At 41.8% G+C, this 15,964-nt stretch overlaps 1 protein-coding gene across 2 annotated transcripts in view; it reads right to left on the reverse strand.

Annotated features, from left to right (window-relative positions):
* VIPR2 (vasoactive intestinal peptide receptor 2) overlaps nt 1-11,000 on the reverse strand; it is a 51,491-nt gene extending 40,491 nt beyond the window's left edge. For both annotated transcript variants that reach the window (XR_011148937.1, XM_069006430.1), the window contains exons 1-2: nt 10,748-11,000; nt 7,752-7,854 (exon numbers count right to left, since the gene is read on the reverse strand). Coding sequence is in view for 1 of the 2 variants with exons in the window: in XM_069006430.1 (XP_068862531.1) it covers nt 7,752-7,854; nt 10,748-10,798 (154 nt within the window). In the remaining variant the exon portion in view is untranslated. The remainder of the gene's footprint in view (nt 1-7,751; nt 7,855-10,747) is intronic.
* Between the last annotated feature and the right edge of the window lie 4,964 nt (nt 11,001-15,964).

Consider the following 15,964-nt stretch of genomic DNA (forward strand, 5'->3'; position numbering starts at 1 on the left):
TACTTTCTATAGAAAGTAGCTCACTTCTTAAGCAAAACTGATATTGCTCCAATGTTTATTTCATATAATGTCTGTAATTTTCTTTATTTATAGTATTTTTTAAATATTCTACGTACCCAGATGTACTTTAATGTACATCTTTTTTCTTTTATGTTCATTATTGGATTTAGTCTCTATGTTTGCACTGTGCTTCAATAAATTCTCAAGTACTGAGTGTTTTTGTCCGTTCACTTTGATATGGATACATAAAGTCAGTCCAGCTTAGATCTGTGTTAGCTCCTCAACTTTTTCTGCATGTCTACTATTATATTCTTTACCTTTTTCTTTACCGATTGGGCTGGTTCTGTTTGGGATAGAGTTAATTTTCTTCACAGTTGCTAATATGGGGCTGTGTTTTGGATTTGTGCTGAATAGTGGGTTTTTGCTTTCTCTATTAAACTGTCCTTATCTTGACCCAAGAGTTTCCCAGCTTTTACCTTCCCAATTCTCTCTGTGATCCTGCTGGTGTGGGAGTGAGGGAGTGTCTGTGCGGGGCTGGGTTGATCTCTGGGGTTAAGCCATTAACAACTGTTAATAAAGCTAGCAAAGGCAAAAAGGAAAAAGGTTCTCCATCCCTTTTTCTGTGGTGTCTAGAAGAACACTCCTGCACCCTGCATTGAACGTTTTCAATCTCTTCATTTGCACCATTTACTTCTCTGGTGTCATTCACAGCATATCCAAGGAAACAACCAAACTTCCCAGAAAACCCTTGCTCAGTGACTCGCTCAAAAGTCTCTCTTCTACTGATCCCCTCTCTTCTTCCTCCAGATGATACTGCAGATACTATTGTTACCTAGTTTCAATGAGATCACTTACTTTATTTGACTGTTTGGTCTTTAATGCTTGTCATGCATTTGCAGATAGTTAGTTCATAGTGAAAGGAAACATAACAGACTATAAACCACATTTTGTTTCTCATTTTCTTCAGCTTACGTAAGTACTGCCACCACATTCATCATCCTGCTTTTTGGGGTCCAGTCTTTGAGCAACAAGTTCACTTACCTATGTGTGTTTCTTCTACATCAGATTTAACTAGTTTAAACAGAATGATGAAACCAATAGAGTTTATCTCAGTGAAACACTGGGGCTTGTGCTGGAAAATTTTGTTTATAGACACATTTTATAAATATATAACCACTAGGTGGCACTTTGTATTTGGATTTAAAAATTGTCACTTCTAAGAGACGTTTAGCATTTTTTAAAACTGTCTAGGCATGCATAAAACATGAAAAAACAACTGAGTGCTTTGAAAATGAGTAAGAAAGTCGACAGCTAGATTAGGGTGAGAAACGTTTTGATTTTTGTACTTGGCAGAGCAGGAGCCATCTCACCTCTTATGGGCAATGATTTCTTGACTGCAGGTCTGTGTGCCACAGAACGGAACTTAGGTCGCATGGGAATTATGAACATGTATATGGACTGACATTCCTTCTGCATTTTCACACAAGTGATAAAAAAGAAATGAAAAGGAGGTGCTACACAAGTAGCAAGCTAGCAAATTGGGAGCAAAGCAGAACTACTTAGAGTGGGAATAGGAATGAGACAGTTCCAAAAAAAGCTGTTGCTCCACACTGCCTCACTGAAGTTATTTGCCACGTGCTTTTGTCAGGGCCCTGAGAGCTCAAACAGGCTGGACCTTCAGCCCAGGGCTGGACCTTCAGCCATGCTGGGGCTGCACCTGCCTTCATCCTCCTCAGAGCCGTGCCTGCCTCTTCCCAGCCCTCCGCTGTGGCCCTGCCCAGCCATGCCAGGGCTCTGCCCGACCCTGGTGCCCTGTGCCAGGCTGGGTCCTGACCCACCTTTGCAGGCTGATGTCCTTGTCGCAGGGAGGTGACAGCTGCCCGGGGCTGGGGCTGCCCTGACTTGGGGGGAAGCCCTGCCAGACCCTGCCTGCCCAAAGCCCCTCTGCGTGAAGCTGCCCACCTGCAGCTGTGTGAAGATGAAAGCACTGGCTACAGTGTGGTCGAGAAGCAGCTCCAATTACTCACAAATACTGAGGAAGTGCTGATATAAAAATCGTCATTTCTGGTCAACAAACACTACTTGTAGACAGCAAACAGAAATTTGAAATTCTACAGTATACATCAGATTTAACTAGTTTAAACAGAATGATGAAACCAATAAAGTTTATCTCATACTTACCTAAAATGTTTGCAGTTCATAGGTTCTTCAAAAGCCAGTTCTATTACCAGGAATGACAGAAATGCTGTTTCTGAGATTTCTAAGGGATTTCTGCATTTTCACTAAATGAAACACTTCTGAAGAAATGTCTTATTTCCCTTTTGAAGAACAGTTTCCCTTTAGAGAATCAAAAATCTATTGGCCAGTATTACATTTAATGTCATTTATATATTTTTAGGGTTCTGTAGGGAAATACAGAAGTTGCCAGCTAAAACTTTGGAAAAAAAACTCCTAAAAAGAAAAAAAATTTCATCCAAATTTTCTAAGAAAATCCTACTTTCCAATTACTCAAAATGTCCTTCAGAGACAAGAGCATTTACTTTTGTATGACTGGACGGCATGCTCATCTTACCATAAGAACATTATTTTCTATTCTTATGCAAATATATTAATGTATGTATAGTCAAAGCTGTAAGAGGTACCTTCATCTTTATGTTGCCCCAATTCTGGCATGCTGTACATTGTTCAAAAATACCATTAAATATCCATCTCCTGTTCATATAAACCCCACCACAAAATATTAAAAGTCTCTATTAAGAAGTAGGACTATATATTTCTGCTAGTAGGATTATGTCTAACCTATGTGCTATGTGTTGTATTAGCTGAAGCTCTTTCAGTGTTTTGGTATTCAAAATTTCTTCCTTGTGGTATTTGAACTTTGGATGTCATGGAGAATAAACTGCCATGGCCACTGCTGTCCTTATCAGGACTCAAGTGCAAAACTAGGCTGGGCAGTATTTCCTTCAGAATCTTCTGGAAAACACAATAAATTTACTTGTGGCTGTGCATTTTCCTTCTTCACAGCTACAAATGCCATATATTAATGTCTACTGCTGAATTGCTATTCACATTTTGGGTAGAGCAGAAATTTCATGTCTTCAGAATCACTGTGAACACCTGCTGCTTCTGTTCTTCCCAAAAGGGCTTGTTACTGTCACTCTTAATAAACTTTATTATATGAGATTTTTGAATGATCAGGAAATTTTCTTGATCTTTGCTATTTTATTTACTAATAGTATTTTTCAATAGGCAACTCCTTTCATTCAAGGCTCTTTCTCACCTTTCTCACCCAGCCTCCTCAAAAGACAAAGCTCTGACTCCCTTCTGCCCTCAAATATTTAAGTACAGCTTCCACAAAGGACAGACATTGTCAATACCGTAAGGATGATCAGTTTTATGTGGTGTCATTAATGATGACACTTCAATCTGTGAAAGCCAAAACAGACAAATATCCAAAGCAGCCCCTTTGGCTTCCGTCATAAAAAGTGTGTGAACTAAAAAGTAGCAACATGTCTGCACTACAGCTGGAAAAGCAGCAGCAGAGAGATTCAAGAAAGCTAAAGTTGTTCTTCCAAGAGTTACTAGTGCTGCACAAAAGAAGTTCCATGACCCCCCATCTCATTTAATTCTACTTTCAGCACCACTGCAGTCTGAACTACTGACTCATTTTACAGAAAACAGTAGCTTCAAAACTAAACAAAACAGGACACAAGACCTTGATGAGATAGGGAGCATTAAGAAAGGGGGAAACTTGAGGAGATTCCGTTTCATGCAGCAAAGGAAAGCCTCATCTGGCTTTGTGTCAGTCTTCTATTGACTAATGTGGATGATAGAGTGATCACCGGGTTTGCCTAGTTATACACAGAGGTTTGTGGGGGGGTGTAAATGCAAAATAGGCACGTTTCTTACCAGATGAACAACCTTAACAGGTACGTTAGTCAGATAAATTAACTACTGGACAACCTGCCACAGGTCCAACATTTGAATATTCATCCCACTGTTCTGAACATCTCTGTTTCATCCACAAGATCATGAGCTCAGTGCTGGAATCACTGAAGGAAATTCTATTGACAGTGCAATTCAGGAGAATGGATTATACAGCAATATTGGTCCCTCTTGCTTTAAACTTATGAATAACTAAGAGCATCATTTTGGTAGTCTTGTCTCTTTCAATTTCCTATTGCTAGCTGCATTATGAAGCTTCTCTTTGAGAGGTTTATGAAATTCTTTCCAAAGCCATTTTTCTTTTCATCTACATCCTTTCCTCAAAGTTAAGATGCCATATCTAAAATTAAAAATGTTGTCTGACATATGGGTCTCGCAAAAAAACATTTTGGAAAGCAAGATCTGAAAAGACACATTTAACTGTGTAGCCACTGAGTCCAAGATGAATCAAAACCCCTAAAGCTCATTTTTTTATAATGAAATCTTTTTAGAACTTCTTGTTGTAGAACCCTGTTAAAAACTCTGCTGAGTGAGTTTTAACATTTTTGACCATAAGATTCCATTTTTCACTTAAAGTTGAAGAGAAATGAGCCAGTTTCTTTATAAAGAGAAATTCTAAATATGGAATAAAGGAAGAAATTTGCAGCAGGAAAATTTTTATGTATTTTCAATCACTTTTCTTGGGAGCTTTCTTTTTTTTTTTTTTTTTTGGTAAGAAGACAAGCCATGGGTAGCAGATCAAAAAAAATTAGTTTTTTCCATATAAACTTCAAAATCTGTAGCTACTATCAGCTAGCTAGAATGCAATTCATCTGCCCTTCGAAAATAAAATGTGCACCAAGAAAAACCAACCTCTCCTAGGCTGCCAGCTAAGGTGCAACCATACCTCAGGGGCCAAATTATAGGAGGAAAGATGAAAACAAATGTGGATAGAAGCTAATGCAGTCTTCATAAAATAAACAACCAGATGTTCTAAAGAGCACTACAGAGAGGAATGCACTGCCACAGGTCTTTGGAGAGTGACTTCTTCCCTAAATGGAGTGCAATGCTGTCCACTAATGGAAAAGTATGTGCTAATGCCTGAAAATCCCCCAAAAGGTGCAAAGCAAGAGGTTTGGGTGTCTCACAGTTTGACACTGGCAAATGAACAGATTTAGATCAACTGTGTCCTTTGGTTTTAGCATACCCTTAGCATTGTTCAAAGGGTACTTACATAGTCTTTATAAAGTGTTTCTTTGCAAAACACACTACTGCTTTATTAAGCCATGAAGTAAGCAAGTGCTTCATAGACTTCACAGTCAGTGATTTTAGGTGCAATGCAAAAATTACTCAGTGTAATTCTTCAGCCTATGTCTTGAGGCAGCTCAGGTATAATACCATTTTATCATGTCAAATAAACCTCAATTGCCTTTAAATGTTTCCTTTTTATATCCCTAACTGGGAGCTGAGAAGATTAGACAAGATTTCCAATACATAATTGCCATCTAGTTCAAAGAAGAGACTACTTGTCCCATACAATTTGGATCCTCCAAAATTCAGTAGCTGTGCATGCCAGCCAAATTCTGGAGCATAGAGGTGAAATAGAGGTGTGGTTTCCCAGGTGCCCAACAAATTAATGAAAATGTTCCCACTGATTTTGATAATCGAGGTCCAAGCCTTCTGTGGAAAATCTCAGGGAACCTTTATTTCCAAATTTAAGACAGTACCTTCACGAGATTTCATTAACAGATTTTTTAAGTCAGGTAGCACATACTAAAGCTAGAAAAGCATGACGAGGGCTGTATAACCATCTTTCCCATTCAGGAAAAAGTGGAATAGCATTTTGGAATTTATTGTAAAGAATCATGTTTCAAATATTCTACAAGTTACATGTGGAGCTACGACTTGGACTAGTTCCAGCTTGCCAATTTTCATTAGTAATTCTTCTTCATCAGCAGTCAGAGTGTTACTGTTCAAAATAGTCCTTACTTCTTTGTATGATTACAGAGAGGTTATTAGGAAAATGAGGACACACAGAGAATGTCTATTTTTGTAAATGCAAATGCATACATTTAACATAGGCTACTCTCTGATGGTTCTTGGTAAAGGTATCTGTAACAGGAAGCATAGAACAAATTCTCCTGTGATATTAAACATGCAGTTTTAAAGGTTCATCACCACAGGGGCTTTATTCCAGTCTCCAACAAAATGGAATATTCCTTTAATTTCAGACATTCAATAAAATGTATAAATCATTGCACTGCTGTTTTGCCACTGCCTGCAGGGTTGGATCAACACCATTAGACATCCTGTGTCCTTCTAAGACATGAGTTTTCTTTCACAGAAGTTTGCCTTTAAGAGGCACCCCTCTTCCAGTGAAAAGGGGCTGGGAAGAAAACACCAACAGCAAACTTCTTTCTTCCCCCAGGGAACCCAAAATAAAACTGGTGTGCATCACAAAGATACCCTCGGAGCAGTCCAGCATCTGGATCACAAAAGTGTATCTTGAGGAAGTCTTGACTTTCAAAGCCATGAAACAGCTAACAGTGAATTTATTGGTTCATGATTTAATTCATTTAGTTGGGCTACTAATTATTTCTCCATCTGGCTTCGCACTTGTATTATTTATGTAGCAGCCATTTCTCTTCACCACTCCTATATAAATAAAAGCCATAAATCTAGATGAATTTTTCCAATAAGAGTTTGCATTTTTTTTTTAAATTACTGATCTGGATGAATAAAAAGGAGAAATTATAATAAAATACAAAATGTTGAATTATTTTATTTTATACATATTTATATTAGAATATGCATGGAGAGAGTCACACATTTAAATTGAGGAGAGGTGGAAAAGGCATCATGAGTTGAGACTCATGTTTATGCTCAAAGAGCACTGCAGATGGCAGGTCTCTGAGGTCCCATAGTCATCTTCAGAGTGCATTCAAAACAGAATGAACACAAAAAGCCCAAATAAACCACATATTGCCAAGCTGAATTTATCCATTGCCTTTGTATTCTGCTTGCTGAAAAAATGGCTTTACCAGCAGCTTCAACTTACAAGAAAAATGTAATTTCTCCATAAAATTATGTTCTGCTAACACAAAAATGTAGCAAGGAAATTTAATGAAATCGAAACAGCCAAAACACCCCACAAAAAACCCAAACCAAACAAACCCCAAACCCAAAAACCTAACAAAGCCCTTCACATCTACTATTCCTCTTCCTTCCATAAATTACAGTTCACTATATCACTACCTATATATTTATCTTTCTATGCAGAAAGAAAATGAAAACAATAAAGTAACAGAGGGTTGGGGTTTGGGGTGTAACACGACTGTCTGGGTTTCCCTTCACACGACTCCATGAACCTCTGGGTGTGAATCTGGTCTTCTGTCTGAAACACTGTCCACTTGGGAGACCCAGAGATCCTTCCTGCCTCTAGTACTTTACTCTCAACTGCAGCTAGAGACAGATGCTTGGATCCAAGGCTTTCAGCTTTCCCTCAGATTTGTTCTTTCTGCTGGTCCTGTCATCATCACCCTGCAGCTCCTCTGCTATCCAGAAAATACTACAACACCTTAACACATGAAAATGTGTTCACTCCCAGCTGCTGTCCCAGCCACTGCATTCTTAGTACCTGCAAACCTCTCACCACATGCTTGCTGCAGCAGTACATTTAATGTAAAATTGCATAAATTCTAAAAACCATAAAATCCCAAGCACAGTTCAGACAACTATGGAAACTGCAATCACAACAGGAAAGAAGGTAAAGGGAGAAAATCTTCAACACTCCAGTTATCTCTACATTACATCTTTTCTTTTCTTACCTTTGTAGTCCACTGGCTTTGCATTCTTTAGAAGTTCCATGCACCTTGTTTCCTCCTTGTGAATCTCCAGCTGAAATCTGCATTCTGGATGGACACCATTCACCTGTGTCAAATTAACAAACACATTATGTCTTGAAACTAGAATTAAAATGCTTCATGAAGAATGCAACTACCAATAATGAAAGCCACAACTTTAACTGGCACAGGTTTCACCCAAGCACATGCTAGGCACTTTTCAGACTCGATGCCCATTTTAGCTTCTCACACATTGACTTTTCAGAACAAAATGTTGAAATAATCTACTGGCTTGTTCCTGTAGCATTCATTTAGCTTTCTAGTGCATTCCTCAATATTGTGCCTTCAGATCTTTTTCTCCAGAAAAACTCTGAGTTGAAATTGAACCAGGAAAGTAGACACATTTGCTTTTTTTCCCTTTCGTAGTAAGTTACGGAGCTGAAAGTTTAATACAAATCACAGAACATGAAAACTGATCAAACTTCATTCTCTTTGACACAGTAAATTCTACTTTTCTTCCCTTTTCCACCATGTATATTTTACCTCCTGAAGGCTCCAGAGCATGATTATTTGATTCAAGCAAATACTACACAGGAAGAAAATCCCACTGCTTAAAAATTAAAGCACTAATGCCTTTACGGGTTCAAAGCCTTGCCCCCAGTTCTTTGGTTTTCAGAAAAGTTTATGTCTGTGGGAAGAGACAGGATCGCAGCAGTATTGGGGAGAGAAACGAGACCCTGGGAAGCTTTACTGGGATCAGATGAATTCAGAGAGGCATTCAGAGCCTCACAGAGAAACACATGGAGTCCGTAAGAGACTGCATAGGAGAAATTATTGCAGGAAGTGACAAACAGAAAAGTTGGAAACATCAGTGGAGCTGATGGGATAGTTTGATTAGCTCAAATGAAATCACATCTTAAAAAAATAAAATGGGAATATGGAGCACTTCACTCATCCTCACACTTGTAATTACCAAGAAAAAGATGGTCTCTCTCCAAGTTTCTGTCTTTTCTTTCACATTTTTAGGAGACATTTAATAACAGAATCTGGTAATGATCTCTGATGCATGACACAGTAATGTTTTTAAAATGATAATAATTAATTAAGCTGTGATTCTGGGCCCAGAACCTCAGATCCAGAGTTAGGACTGAAACCTGGTTATTCTGCAGTCTCCTTGTGGCCAAACCACTTGCACAGCTTTTAAAAATACAGTGCAAGTTTATGAGCATAAAAGCAGGGGCTGTTATGAAAACTCACAAAAATCTGTCTCTTCTCCAAATGTCTCATTTCACCATCTACAACATCAGAACCTTACTTCCTTTTCCATGTCTTTTCTCTGTGTTGAGTATTGAAATTATATGTTTTGAGTGCAGAATTCTTTTCCTTTCAAAGACACATATTTAACATGAATTAGGATTTCTAGAACTTACAATTGAAAGTATAGCATTATACTGAAAATACCTATGTTTTACTATGTATTATCTTTTTTGCAGATAGCTCCCACGTAGAATAAAATTCCCATATATACATAACGTTTTTAATATCACTTTCCTTTCATATAACATATTTTGGCTATTTTTAATTTCCAAGTGTAAACATTCAGTAACTGACAGTAGATTTCCTACTCATCAAGAAGGATTACAATTACTGGATCTTGGAAAGGAAGGTGCAGTAAATAAAAATGTTAGCTAAATGAAGGGTAAGTCAAAGTAGCTACCGCAATTCAGCAAGCTGCCGAATAAATAACTTCTTTTTCTGGTACTTCCAAAATATCAGTCATTAATAGCAAAGGTTAATTTGAAAACAAACATTTGTTAGTACCCAAAGGTAGCGTATTACTTTTCACAGCTGGGCTGCCTGCTAACTGTACTATACTTTGTTCTAATACATCCATTTCACTCAGATGGACTTCACAAAGCTAAAGAAAGAGATTTAGAGCTCCAGACTACGGGGCTCTGGCCACCTCCCAAAACACATCAAGATTTTGAGGGCATTCACCACTCTTTAGGACTTGTGCTCATCCATCTTTCCCTCTGCTTAACCAGCAGCAGGTTACCCTTTGTCACCAATGAATACAGAACCGCGTGTAAAGGTGCACACTGAGCTGGAAATACAGCTCAGGAGGCTCTCTGCGTTTTAAGCAGCTTAGCAATTTCTAAGGCATCTAAACCGGCAGTTTGACAGATAAACATTTTCTCTGACAAGCAGCTCACACTCACCTTCAGCATGTTTTCCCATTATACAGTAATAAAAAAATGAAAAAATTCTAAAGGGCTTTTTAATTTTTTTTGTGTGCGTGTATATCATACTTCCATCAATGTAACTGACTTTTACAAACTACTTAAGAAATGCTTGAAAATATAAAGATGATAAAAGCAGACGCCTTAAAGAAGACTTCAGTATTCTGAATACTTTGTACATCCCAATCCCATTGCACGTATTACAGAGCAGTTGTTGATGCGGGGCTTTTCCCCCTACGATGACGGCCAGTGGCCTCTGGACCGCTCCCGGGCAGCGCTCCGTGAAAACTCTTCGCAAACCAGTGGTGTCCACCGGCTACGGGGAAAACTGCGGGGAGCAAGTGCCGGCTCGGCGGGGATGGGACCGTGCCCGGCGGAGCGAAGCCGGGACGGAGCCGTCCTGGCGCTGCGGAGCGCCCGGGGCGCAGGCAGGGAGCGCAGGCGGGCAGCGCCCGGGGGTCCCGGCGGGGGCTGCCCGCCCGCTCCCCTCGCGTTCCCCGCCCGGGGACAGCCGGAGAGCGAGCGACAGGAGGCACCGATGTCCCTGCCGGAGTGTGTGCGGCGAGGCCGGAGCCTCCGCACCTGCCGCGGCTGCCGCCGAGCCCCCGGCCCGCGGAGCCGCGGGGAACAGCCCGGAGGGCTCCGCACAGGCTCCTCAGGAAGGAGCCGTAGGGTCACCCCCGCTCGCGGTCCGGCGCGGGGCGAGGGCTCCCTTGGCCGGGCTGTGCGCAGGAGACTTACCCGCCCCAGGCTGCAGCAGAGCAAGAGCAGCAAGATCGGCAGGGTCCTCATGCCCACCGAGTGCCGGGCCCGGCGGGCTGCGCTCCGCGGCGCTCCGCGGGCCCCGTTCGAAGGCGGGGAGCGGGGTCCGGGTCCCGCCCGGCACCATAGGGCCCGGGGCCGCTGCCGGCTCTCCCGCCCCGTGGGCAGCGGCGGTGGCGGCTCCCGCACCTGCCCCGCTCCGGCGCCTCAGCTCCCGGCCCGACCGCGGCCGTGCCCGCCGCCGCTCTGCGCGGAGCTCCTCCTCTAGCCCCCGGCTCCTGCCCGCCCGCGTCTCCCCAGCCCCTCTCCTCGCCTTCCTTTTCTCCTCCTCCCTCTCTCTGCAGCCGGCGCTTCCCCCATAAGAGGTGCGAGTCGGTGCCCTGAGCCGGGACACTCGCCGCCCATCGCTGCGTCCCGCAGGTGCCCACCGCCACCCCCGGGCTGCTGCCGGGCACTGGATGGCTCTTACCCCTCGCTGCCCGCTCTCAGGTGCCGGAGAACCCCCTCTTCCCATGATACACGCGCAGGGAACCTGGGTGCCCGTCCCGACAGCACATCGGTGCCCGCACGGCGAATTTTGCCGGCGAAACAAGTAAGATCATCGAACACAGTCCCCTCAAGCCAGGCACATACGGAAAATGTTGAGGGGTGAGTGAAGTGATCCCTGGCAAGGCCAGTCTTACCACTGTGCAGAGCAACAGCTGTATTACTAAATCTTTTTCCCCCACAAGTGGTTTTTTTCCGAGGTCTGAATAGAGAACCAAGAGTTTAAGGCAACTCCGTGTTACTGCCTGGCAGTTTACACCAGGCATGGATCTGGGTTTTGCCTCACGAGGCATGGAAAGTATGTAGTTAAGTGACATGTTAGCCCATGCCTTCTTTTACAGAAGAAGAAGCCTTTATATGTTGGCTTTTAGCTGAGAATGAAAATATATTAGAGTTGCCTTTCCATTGACTTAATATGTGCTGTGTAAGTACTATGTATTAAAAAGGACTGAGGAGGCAGCATAAAACTCTCCTAAATAGCCTTATATCACCCAAAGTAACCACCTACAAGCAAAGCAAGGACACTCCTATGAGAAAAGTTAAAGAGAATTTAATTTTTTAATGCATATGCAAAAATTATTTTCGTATATTAAAAAGAAATAGCTGACTATAGTATCTTTGATATCATAAAACAGAAATACTACAAACTAATGGGCAGTATTATAACCCGCATGCTGAGAGCAGAGGGAAATACTAATGTACGAAGAAAAACTTGTAGGATGGTATATGGTCAGGTAACAAAAGTATTTTCATTGTAACAGAAAAGAATACCTCTTTGGATTGGCTTTGATCTGTATGTGACAGGCGGACTGAAAGGCCAGATTGCACCTACTCCTGACACAGCTGGGTTGCAGAAGAGACTGGTTATGCCATTAGCTCTGAGATTCCCAGGCAGGCTCTCAGCTCAAGACTCTTGGACACAGAGAATTGCACAGTGCAACCCCTCTGATTCCTGAGACTGGTGTCCGAGATTCCTTTTCGGGCTCTTGGTTGACACAGGCAGTCTGGATGTGCTCCTCACAATTTCTTAAGAGCTATCAGTCTTTCAAAAAAACCCAATCTCAAAACCATTTCTTTTATCATTCACAAGAATCCGATGGTTTATCGTTACTGCAAGGCTTTGGAAAATCCTTCCCGTCTTCTCTCTTCAGAAGTTCTTTCTTGTGCTTTGTGATGTCTGGCATCCTGCTAAGAGAGCAGTCGTTGTCATGAGTGGAATTAATACATGCCAAGGCTCATCAGGTTCTTCAGCAATAAACCCCAGAGCAGTCCCCATGCAGAGGAGCCACCAGCCAGGCTGTCCCCAGCTGGGCTGCCCCAGCAGCTGAGGACACAAGAGTTGCCAGACACCAAACCCCAGTGTTTGATTCTTCAAGCAAATGATTCATTAGGATGTTGAAGCTGAGTAGCCTGGGAAACCAATTAACAAATTACTGTTAACATTCTGTGTAGAAACACTCTTGGGAACTGCCATCATTATTCCTTCTGTGGAATGACAGAAACTAGTATCTCAAGTATTAGTAGTCCTCATATCCTAGAACTAGCAAAGAAGTTTTGAAGCTTGCATCTGTTCCATCAGAAAATTGTACACAGCCAGACTTTTGTGATGTTTTGTTTTCAATGAATCAGCATTTTAGGTGAAAAGAAATATCTTCAGTTATTTCTCAGCCCTTTCCTCCGTTGCTAGTCCCAGTGACTCTTTGACATGAAAGAGACACCAGTTAAAGGAGATTCATCAAATACTAATATTTTTGTTTATATATAGCTAAGTGTTTTTTTTCCTAAGAAGAAAACAAATTCTTGATGGATGAAATCCAGAAATCATGGTTCAAATTCTTTTCACTTAAACATATCACAGTTCAGTGCCCTATTATAGAGGATGTAGAAAGGAAAAAAGAACAAGAATGAAACTAGAACAGCTGTATAGAGATAAATACAAATGAGACTGATACTCTTAATCAGCAAAGAACATATAGGTTTATGAAGGAACAAAGGAGTCATATTAATTTAGACAGAGTTGATTTGATGACATTTCAAAGAGGGGCCTGTCAAATTCCAAAGAAAGATTTTATGGAGGTATCCATGAGGCACAGAAGGACTGCAGACACACGGAGGAAAAGGAGGGAGTCCAAACAGGGATAGAAATTCATCACAATAGAGGTGGTAGAGAAGTAAATGCATTTTGGCTGAAATAAATATTATTTTGGATCAGCAGAGCCTGGGTATTCCTCAGAGGGCAGTAAAAGTGGAAATAGAAAGTTCAATGACAGCTAATGGACACAGTGGCAGGCAGTGCCAAGGTACAGCAAGTTCTCTGCTCTCACCACACATTCAGGACCCAAAAGCTTTTCTTCAGTTCCAGTTGTTGGAAGAGTCTGCCTGCCAAGGAAAGGTACATGCCAGTAGAGCTTTAAGTAACAAGTACTTGCTGCCTGGCTATAGGTCTCTTCAGAATCCTCTAATACACAGTGCTGGCAATAAATGGCTGATTTAGACTTTCCATACTGAAGCAATGACACCAATCCTCTTTGAGCTCAATTCTTATTTAAATTGTTTATGGAGTTCAAGATGCTTTGACAACTTGTATTTTACCCACAAATCCTGTTCATGTCCCATGTACAAAGACTCCAAAACCATTGCTTTCATTGTTTAAAAGGAGTTTTCTTTTGTTCAGTCATCTAACAATTACTGTTTGCATAATGCATAACATACAGTTGCCAGAAATACCTAAACTGCATGAAAAACTTTGAAGGGTTTCCCTCAAAGTATGTGTACAAGGCATCCTGGACAATGTGCCTCCTGCAAGAGTGGCTGCCTCTTGAGCTGCTCAAGCTGTTTCATGTGTTTTGAGCCCTGCTTTCCAGACCACAGAGAGTTTATGTGGAATGCTGTACTAAGTCTCATTGCCAAAGGAGTGCTCTTCCTAGGTCTTCACACTTTTCAAAGACACTAGGTCTTCATCAGATATTCCTAAATCTCCCAAAGGCATTCTCTACTGTCATCCTGCATTTTGTTAGGTTGTTTGTTTAGATTTTTTTTTCCCTGCAGCCCAACTACTTAAGGAAAGATTTCATCAGCCTTGGAAAATGATTTTAGAAAGGGCTTCCAGGAGAAAAGGATTGTGACTAATGTATGTGCAGTTTGGATCTTTTATACTGGAGAAAATTAGAGTTCTGTAAAATTTTAGCATCAGTAGCTATTAACATGATTGTTCCTACTGAGCCTCCCTCAATGATCAGATGGAATACAACAAAGAAGGTTCCAGGCCTGAGTGAGGCAAACAGTATGTGTCCTGTTAATGACAAAGGGATTTCAGACCTTGGCAGCCTCCAGGGGATGTGTGGCTACACCACCATCCTTTGAGAAGCAGCACAGTGTGCTACTGTCCATCCCCCCACATCAAATGTTGTAGCTGCACTGAGAAGATGAAATTCAGGTTCTCTGAATAAACAAACACATCAGTGTATTTTATCTGCAGATCCAGATGGTGTCCAGAAGTTCTTCTAGGTATTTCAAACTTTTGCCATCATTACCGATTGTCTTATGTCCCCATAATCTCTTGAACCCTGCGTTATTTCCTAGGCAGAGAAGCAACACCACGCAGACAGAGTTTTCTAAGGAAAGGCTGTCCTCAAGTGTTTTCATTCACCTCAGCTGTTTCATTCTCCTCCCTCTGAGCATCCACGACAGTACCCTGCTGTGTCTGGGCATGAAGAGTAGCTTTATGATGTAGCTGAGGGTGCATCTTCTAGTTGTGAGGCTCAAACTGTAATGAAGGAGGAAGTGTATTCTCTGTGATGGGAAAAATATATATTTCCTTTTTTTTTCCTGTCTCCTATATCCTCTCACAATCTATGACATTAGATAGATTCCTTACTGTGTTATATATGCTACGTGGACTCAGTTTGTTGGGAATTTTTATCTGTAGACTTAATGAAACATAGCCATAGCTATTTTTTATTAAGCATATTCTTGTCACCTCTGCATTATAGGTGAACTGACACCACAGAATGTCTGTCCAGCTCTGTTTTCTAGGCAAAGCTGGATGTTAAAATTCATCTCCAGAGAGTCTTGTATCTGCAAATAGAATATGTGAATGGCAGTGTAGCTGTACAAAACAACGAACCGAGCTCCTTTAAAAATTACTGACATTAATTGTCTCTAACTGCAGCTGTCCTCATGGAGAAGTGTGGAAGGTGTGGAAGGGCTTTTCCTGGGAGGGTAGTGATGCCCATCAATGGAAGCTGTACTCCCTGCCTTTCACCTGGGTGTGTTATGCAGAAGGATGGAGGGGGAAGAGCTCAGCTGCACCATCCTTGACAGGCCATGTCCCCACACATCTCGTGTCTGCTCCACTGTCCCCTTTACTGCAGTCAGTTTTGAGCTCTGGCTGTGCAGATTACACTTTGTAAATTGTTTTGCCTCAGTCATTAAGGTCACACCTCCTGTTGCTGAGTCCTTGGGTGAGGCAGACACTCTCTTCCTGAGGCTTTTTGAGCTGGTACAAGCACCCAGTTTGGTTCTCCCCAGCATGTCCAGTATATGCCCTCTCTGACCCTGCTGCTCTCCAGCTTCTCTCACAAACACAAAATGCTTTTGGCAGTGGCCTGTGAAATGGCAGTTTGCCAATATCAGCACACCAACTCCACC

The sequence above is a fragment of the Aphelocoma coerulescens genome, chromosome 2 (genome assembly GCF_041296385.1).
Source record: "Aphelocoma coerulescens isolate FSJ_1873_10779 chromosome 2, UR_Acoe_1.0, whole genome shotgun sequence".
NCBI classification, from domain to species: Eukaryota; Metazoa; Chordata; class Aves; order Passeriformes; family Corvidae; genus Aphelocoma; species Aphelocoma coerulescens.